The sequence below is a fragment of the Haliotis rufescens genome, unplaced genomic scaffold, assembly GCF_023055435.1.
Source record: "Haliotis rufescens isolate VD_foot unplaced genomic scaffold, xgHalRufe1.0.p SCAF_2, whole genome shotgun sequence".
Taxonomy (NCBI): Eukaryota; Metazoa; Mollusca; class Gastropoda; order Lepetellida; family Haliotidae; genus Haliotis; species Haliotis rufescens.
In genome coordinates, this window is record NW_025963890.1 from 5068502 (window position 1) to 5076981 (window position 8480).

The 8480-nt window shown below is 42.3% G+C and overlaps 1 protein-coding gene across 1 annotated transcript; it reads right to left on the reverse strand.

The window, feature by feature from the left end:
• Window positions 1–2667: 2667 nt before the first annotated feature.
• Window positions 2668–7174, reverse strand: LOC124112777 (cis-aconitate decarboxylase-like). The gene is made up of 4 exons (XM_046472917.2): window positions 6964–7174; window positions 6194–6332; window positions 4711–5203; window positions 2668–4036 (listed from the first exon to the last, which is right to left on the reverse strand). The coding sequence occupies exons 1-4, from the start codon at window positions 6979–6981 to the stop codon at window positions 3121–3123; spliced, it is 1566 nt and encodes a 521-aa protein (XP_046328873.2). The 5' UTR covers window positions 6982–7174; the 3' UTR covers window positions 2668–3120.
• Between the last annotated feature and the right edge of the window lie 1306 nt (window positions 7175–8480).

The window sequence follows — 8480 nt, forward strand, 5'->3', positions numbered from 1 at the left end:
TCTCATATGAAACTGTTAACTTACGTGTACGGTCACTTCAGTGTATGAGCGTTGATTTATTATTCCACATATTCCTGTCGATATGTTATCATCACACAAAGATTCAGGAAGTGGTCCCCTTGAACTGGCACGTCCCACGTTAAAACGGGGAAGTCACGTGACGCCGTGGGTGACCTCGGTGCTTTGGTTAGTCATGGTGTACATACAGACACACAAACACTCGAGAATTACAGTTTCTTGGAAGCGGCTGACGATCTACGTTGATCATTATTAATGCACGTGGTATGTTTTTGTCGTGCAAGTTAACCTCCCTGCAGTGTTTTGAGGATAATGCGTTTGTGAGCAATAGTTCTCTGCCTACCGTATTTCCTCTATTAGACGCCCGGGCTTCTGACCAGGCGTCTATTGGAGGCCCGGCGTCTATTAGAGGCCCGGCTTCTATTTTTTGCACTGAACAAATGACCCGGCTTCTATTAGAGGCCCGGCGTTCGTGCACGTGCACTTAATTTTATACATCTTATACTAATTTCAGTCTCAACAAATACTACACCCTTTGTCTCGACAACTTTAATGGGTGAAATGAACCACTCCCCCCCCCCCCCCCCCCCCTTCTAATTTGGATGGTAGCGTTCACAATGAAATCGTCCCGATCCAGATAAGCTAGTAAGTAAATTAGTATGGTTTTAGCACTGTTCCAGCAATATCACGACGGGGGACACCAGAAAAGGGCGTACACTTTGTACAATGTGGGACTCGAACCCTGGCCTTCGGCGTGACGATCGAACGCTTTAACCACATGGCTACCCCAGGTGACCCTATCACGCGTACGTGGATATGAGGACTTAAGCGGTTTCAAGTTAAATTAAAATTAAGTTAAATTCTTAAATGCAACTGAGGTCACGGGTCCCTCAATCATCTTGGTTGCCGCAATTTGCTGTGGAGAGTTGCGTACCTTTCTCGTGTTAGAAACCTATGATCGTGGGTTCGAATCCCGGTTCGCTCTGATTATGTTTCTAGGTTTGTCACCACCATACCTGTGCTCGCTGGTTTCACCAAAGTGATAAATATTCAAGACCTGCATCACTTCTGGCTTTCCTCCCACGCTCAGACGCGGTGATGCAGAAATACTGTTCAAAGTGCCGTTAAACCATAATCACTCAGTTAGAGTCGACTACAATAGCCATTCTCGAAGTCGATTAAATATGTCATTTGATCAGCAGTTATGTATCTGACCATGAGTCGACTAAAAAAGTCTCTTTGGTAGAAGTATTTAAGTCTTCACGAGGCAAGGGAGTTAACTGACTGTAAAAGTCCAGTTTCCACCCTTGCCGAAATAGGCTGGGATTATGGAGTAAGTTGTATTTTGGCTGGACTTACGAGTCTATGCATAGACCGGACGTGAAGTCGAATTAACGTGTCCTTTGTATTAACTGTGTTTCCTTTTCATATATGCGGGGACGAGAATTAATTTAAGTAAATGGGGTTTGACAAGACGCCCCAAACTCGGTTCAGTTCAGTCATGTGCAGTCAAATTCAGTCAGGTTTCAGTTAGTTTCCGTCAGATTCAATTAGGTTCAGTCACGTTCAGTCAGGTTGTTAGTTTCAGTCATGTTCAGTCAGTTGCAGTCAGATCCACCCAGTTAGGTGCAATCATGTTCAGTCAGATTCAATTAGGTTCAGTCATGTTAAGTCAGATTCATTTAGGTTCAGTCATGTTCAGTTAGTTGCAGTCAGATCCAGTTAGGTGATGTCATGTTCAGTCAGATTAAATTAGGTTCAGTCATGTTCAGTCAGGGTGTGTGGTTCAGTATTGTTCGTTTAGTGTCAGTTAGATTTAATTAGGTTCAGCCGTGTTCAATCATGTTGTTAGGTTCAGTCATGTTCAGTTAGTTTTAGTGAGGCTTAATAAGTTTAATTCAGGTTGACTTAGTTTCAGTGAGGTTCAGTCAGGTAAAGTTAGGTTAAATAAAAGCTACAAAACTTTTCAATATTCATAATATATTGTACGATTCTGACTATATCTTGACCATGGGTTAATGAATCACTATCAAACAGTGAAGACACCAGCTGTTTGCGCAAAGGTCAGCTTATCCTGCCCCACCAGTGGCACCTGTCACAAACACATGCAAAGGCAAGTCAGTTGTACACCTGAAATCAGGTTCAGTTAGTTTCAATAACGTCAACGAAATCAAACGTACCGAAAGTAACTATTATATAGTTACGGAAAACATTCTTTCCTGGTGCGTTTTCCTGTGGTCAGTAAACAATACGATACCGAATGTTACAACATAAATAAACTCTATTGTTAAAGAAAGGCGTAACCTTTCAAGGAAACAGATACAAAAAAATGTTTTTTAGAAACTTCCTTTTATTATACTTAATTACAAAAGTTATATACGTATATACATTTCATTTTTTACGAAACGATTAGTATCAGACAAAAACGACACATTTGAATATGCATAGAACATCCATACACACAAACTAACATATATGTACATATATATGTATGGATCATCCACATACTCAGACTAGAATTGAAGGTAATGTGAATACGTTTCACGTTTCTGTACACGATGATACATGAAGACAACTGATTACAGCACCAGCCTACTCCCCAGTAACACGTAGTCCCAGTTGTCAATGCATACCGGGCTTTGATAAATATATAAATACATCATTAAACTTTCCCTTTACACATCCATTGGGTTATGTCCACATATATATTTCATTTGTAAGACCGTCAATTAGACGGTTAGCCCGAATCGTGATGAATTTGGTAAGTAGTCTTCAAGCACATGTGCTTCTCTGCCGGAGGTCCCGTTAATCATAGGACATGTACGGAGCCATCCACACACTGAGAAAGATCCTCAGTACGTCAACAGAAAAGACTATGACCGGGGTTATGATATATGTATGATTCACACTAGCCAGGTATTGCAAGCGGGTAAAACCATTCCCACTCACTCATTAGCAGTTAATAGCATCATCTAATGTTTGTATGGTTTCTGAAATTCGTTCGTGAAACTTTATTCGTTGATTAACCTTTCGTGTGGTTAATTTACTTTTGTTCAATAAATGAACGTTATTGCCTTGTAAGTTCCCAACGTCTTCATAGCATTAGTCTCTGAGAGCTTCCAGGAACTCTGTCGCTGGTTTCCCTGCAGACATGTTCTTGATGGTGTTGATGAGTTGGATCTGAGACTGGTACGACATGTCTTTCGTGTTGGCTAGGAACTTTCCCTCAAGATCCTTCTCAGTCAGAGGGTTCCTCCAATGTCCGTAGGGGGTGTCACAGCGACTTTTGGCAAGAGTCCCGTCTCTCATTGTCACATGGACCTCCACGTACATGTCGTTGAAGGTGGGGATGTTGTCCTCGGGGCAACTGACGCGTGTTTTTGACAACAGCTGGTTGAGAGGAGAGCGGCGTCTGTAACTATGGGTGAAGGAATCGGGTGACACGTGACCATCTAACAAAGCCGTGCACACGTTGAACTGGAAGGAATGGCGGGCTTCATGCTCGGTTGATGGAAGTGGCCTGTTGATGTATTTAGACTTTGGGGCCATGATGTGGACCTCGGACACTTCTTCTGGAACTATTCTTCTCGCGGTCTGGCAGATCTGATCCCTGGCTCCCATTGTGGCGTCAATTGCCCAGTGCATTCCCAGATGCGCGGGGAATCTCTTGATGGCGATGTCTTGATTGTGGAGGACAAAGTCTTCGTTGTTGGAATGGGCAAACAGGAACTCCTCAGGGTCGTAGTCATCATAGAAAGCCCCGTAACCAGAAGGTACGTCAAGGATGTCGTGATTGCCTTCCAATCCATGGTCCGCCAACAGGGCTGCCTCCAGGCCGAAACGGGCGGCCTTCCCGGCATGCAATGGTTTCGTGGTTGTTCCGGCGTTGGCCATAGGTGCACCTGCAAATGATGCGGCGATGGCGAGAGCGTGGCGAGATTTGTGTGGGCCCAAACCCAAGAGGCGAGCTGAGGCCGCGGCACTGCCCATCACCCCAACAACAGCAGGAGGGTGAAACCTGAAATAGCAGGATATTTACACTGATGATGGTAGAATAAATAATCAATAATAAAATCATCAAGCGCCTCATGGAACCATTTGACAAAGTCTGTTGGTTTGGGGAATGTCAATATACAATGTACAAGTGATTGACTGCTTTAGGGTTAACACCGCTTTTAACAAATTCCAATAATTATTACATAACGGCGTGTCAGTTTAATATTGGAGGAAAGCCCTAAGTGATGTAGGTCTCAGACGTTTACCAGTTTGGTAAAACCCACGAGCCCAGACACGAGCCCGGGATTCGGACTCACGGTCCATATGGTTCTGGCGTGCCCATGGGACGCACCTCTGCACAGTTAATTGCGGCGCTTTAGACGTGCCACCGTGCCCCAATATACAAAAGTATATTACAAAATACTTGTATTGATATATAATCTGGCGACTGTATTGTCATAAGGTCCCGATTAAACCACATTAATGGGGGCTCAAACTTGGCGTGAAGGGGTGATTGTGTGAAATTTTACGCCGCACTCAGCAATATTCGAACCCTATCACGCCGGGGTCACTAAATATTGGATTCACAAACGTTCCGAAAATCGAACCTGGGTCTTTGGCGTGACCAGCCAACCCTTTAACCACTAGGCTACCCTACTTCAACATTGGACTTAATATGAAATAGACGTCACCTACCTGCAAGGGATCTCCTTTGCGATCTCGGAGCATCTGAGCAAGAGACCCTGTACCTCTATGCCAACGTTGTATGCCACAAGAAGATCTTCTGTGGTTGGTTGATAACTTCCTGTCATCGTCTCAGCAAGGGCGATAATTGATGGCAGAACCGGACCGCTAGGGTGCGTGGCTGGGTACCAGGTGTCGTCAAAGTCCATAGAGTGAACGTTGATGCCGTTGAGAAAAGCTGCCATAGCTGGAGAGGCCTTCTGTCCTTTGGAGCCCCAGATGGTAGATGCAGAGGAGCCTGCTCCATCCATGGCTCCTGTGTTGAGCGCACATCTCAGGACAGTCTGGGTGATGTCGGTCTTGAAGCCAAGAATCCCCACCCCAAGGGTGTCAAGCATCATACGTTGAGAACGGTGGACGACAGTGTCAGAAAGGTCGGCCCGCGTGGTGTCCGCAGCGAGGTGGGAGATCCAAGTGGTGACGCTAGTTGCAGGAAGATTGGCTTCTGAAAGACAAACGAATGGTTGATAGATGCTAGGGATGGGACGAGTCCAAACTTACTACCCGGGTACCCTCCACCTTATTACCCGACCCTACCTGGGTACCCGCTGTAGATATTTAGAGATAGATACAAACTGTCAGATTTGGAAACGTTTGACCTTAGCCCTGGCAAAATGTATTTAGATACACGTGTAAAGCGATCTGTTTACCGCATGAAGTTTTATGTTTACTCAGACATATAAAAGTCAGAAGGAATGGGTGCATTGTCAGAAAGAAATGGGAACATTAGTGACTTGTAGTGTAGCCATAGAGTTTAAGATAATTTTTGTCATTTAACAACTTATCACGTGACTAACCGGGTAGTACTGTGGATACGCGAGTCCTACTCAGGACCCATCCGACCCGAGTACCCGAGTTACCCGTCCCAGCCCTAATAGATGCTACTCGACATCTCAACATAACGACATCGCAGCATACGACGATACAGCATGACGACATCTAAGAATAATGATATCGGATCATACGACGTTAAGCACATCAACGTCACAACGACACCTTTTGAAAACTATATGTTAAAACGAAACTGTCAGATCGTACTTGTCAACCGGGCAGATGAGATCGATCTTACACCGGCGTCAAAAGGTAAGGGGTGGTTTCACAGCGAATCATTTCTGAACACGTATGAATGTGCTGAAGTAAGCTTTATCTACAATACAAAAATGATTGCATTACTGCATGCTCTCTCGAGAGCGTTATTGCTCGGACTTACAGGTTCTTTAGTGGCAGTATAAAGCTATCTTCTGTTCTGCATACAGTTTCAGCTGGCGTGTTGCCACAACAGCAATATAAGTATTCCCCATGGCTGCAGTTTCCTTGTTATTGACAAATGTCACCTACTTTCCAACATGGTCTGATATTTTACAAAACACAAATTCACTTCCCTATCAAAACATGTCAATTTCATGCGACAGGAAAAACGTCAAATTTGTTGTACCTGCAACAGCAATGTTCTGATGTGCATATCGTCTCCCTGGTGTTGTCAATTTCTCCCCTGCTTTGCTTGAGTACTTCCTGGTGTTGCTGAGCCCAATCTTTGCATAGCGAGTCAGTTTCAACACAGTATTCGTTGCGTCCTGGCAAAGAGAGAAAAGTTTGTAACAGTAAAGATTTCAAAGTGAAATGTTTTTCTTGAAATATTTTTGCATGTTTTACGAATTATAATTTCAGAACTATAGATAAGCTGCGTATTTGCGTAAAAATACCCCCATCCCCGCCCCCCAAATTTAAAAAATAAATTAATGTTCAAAACCCAATTACTTTCAATTAACTTGCGTACAGAAACGCATGCATTAAATGAAAAACTCAAATGTATAAAAACACAACGCGTAAATACCCAATGAAGCTTTGTTAGCATGCGTACAACGGAGCTAATTTCCCAATCACAGTTACGAGCTTTTCTGAATCAAGCCTATAGTTAGAACCGTTATAATCATCTAATACATTTTTTAAATCACAAAATGTTTACTTATTTTGGGAAAAACCCAATAGAGTGATGAAGAGATGAGTGAAAAAATATTGGTTACCCAACGAAAAATGTAAAAGCCCAATTAAAATAAAAACCTTTGAGTAAAAACTTAATTGCTCAACATGTTGTTTGGAGCTCTGTAATTATATAAAACAATAACATAAACTTGTGTTTCCATAAATTCAAACAGATATGTTCTTTTTTTATAAATTAAAGGCAGAAACATAAAATAGCGTTACCTTTGCTATGATGTCCATGTTGTCTGTTATTTCTGCTAAACCTCTTCACGTGTACGGCGATGGATACTGAATACTCTCCGAACAAATTCTCCCCCAATTTATCCAAATACGACGAACGTGGGCGTCCCTGGTATTCCCATTTTCATGGAAAATACAGTGAATGAAGCACCACGTGACCGAGTCATGTGACGTTCAGCTATACGCATCATCTAATTTAAGAAAGGGAAGTAGATTCGTTAATAATATTCTATCGTGTGACCTATCTATCACCCCTATAATGTATCCTGGACGACCAATCAACACTGTTCATGGCCGCATATGGGAGGAGTGTGACCAAAATACGTTTCTTTACGGATACGATTTTCAATGCATTACGTATTCGAGCTACGCGGTCGAGATCGATCTTGACTTCACTAGCCACGCCCCCTGCTTCTCACTGGCGCTTTTGTAAACAAACAAAGGGTGTAGGAATTGTGATGCTCTGAAAAATGAAGGAAGTCCTCTGTTTCCCCTCCGAGTGAGTAAATAGGTCGTGATTTATAAGCATGTGTATTCATACACGCACGTTCCCTCTGACGTCAATTTGTTAACTTTCATTAAAGAAGCCCGAAGCATGTTCACACATCAGTGCTGACTTACCATGTTTCCGGTTTCTATTTTTAAAATAATTTCACAAGGTATATAGCAAACTGCATTTGTTAAAGTAAGTTAATGACCTCATGTAACACGTGCAATAGTGTGGTCAAAATCTAAATTGAAAATTGGATTTGACGAAAACATTACAAATGTTGTCAAAGCGATTCTAGGCTGAATACAGTCACCGAAACACTGCAAACTTAACGTCCAAAACACTATTATGATCAAATGCACACCCATCGAATAACCATTTCTTGTTTGCTTCTTTTCTAGCCACTATCAAACATAGGTGTATATATTTTGCCTGGCAGTTGTTATAAAAAAATCAATATCTCGTTCTGGCTTTCAAAAGGGTTACAAACACAACTCTCATTATCAGATTTATGCATGTGTTGACACTCAGTGATAGGATTGTATGGGAAGTATGTCAAGCTTCCTCATGTTGACAAGTTTCACTATTAAAAGCTGTAACATTTTTATATCCGTATTTGTTCCCGACTATGTACCACCTCGACTCGTTATTACGCGTTATATCCATTTGCTTAGGGGCTGGTCATTTATTTTGGGGGAGGGGGCGATGAGATCGGGGCCCAAATTTATCACAACTATAGAGGCGGGCATGAAATAATGACACATTTCTATTTTTGTTTTTTTGTAAATTTTGACATAAGTAAGGGACTGGTCATTAATTATAGTGGGGGGAAAGGGAAGGGCATGAAAAAAATGTTACATGTTTAGAGTAGGTTGGACATGAAACAAAAGTTGGGAGAGAGAGAGAGAGAGTAATATCAAATATTACACAGTCCAAGGATAAATCTCTTAACATCGATATTAAGAAAGAGAGAGAGAGAGAATAATATAAAATATTACACAGTCCAAGG

Coding starts and splice junctions, on each gene's coding strand:
- LOC124112777 (XM_046472917.2), bottom strand. Junction 5,204..6,193: donor TCAGAACATTGCTGTTGCAG/GTACAACAAATT, acceptor TTTGTCTTTCAG/AAGCCAATCTTCCTGCAACT. Junction 4,037..4,710: donor GCAAAGGAGATCCCTTGCAG/GTAGGTGACGTC, acceptor CTGCTATTTCAG/GTTTCACCCTCCTGCTGTTG.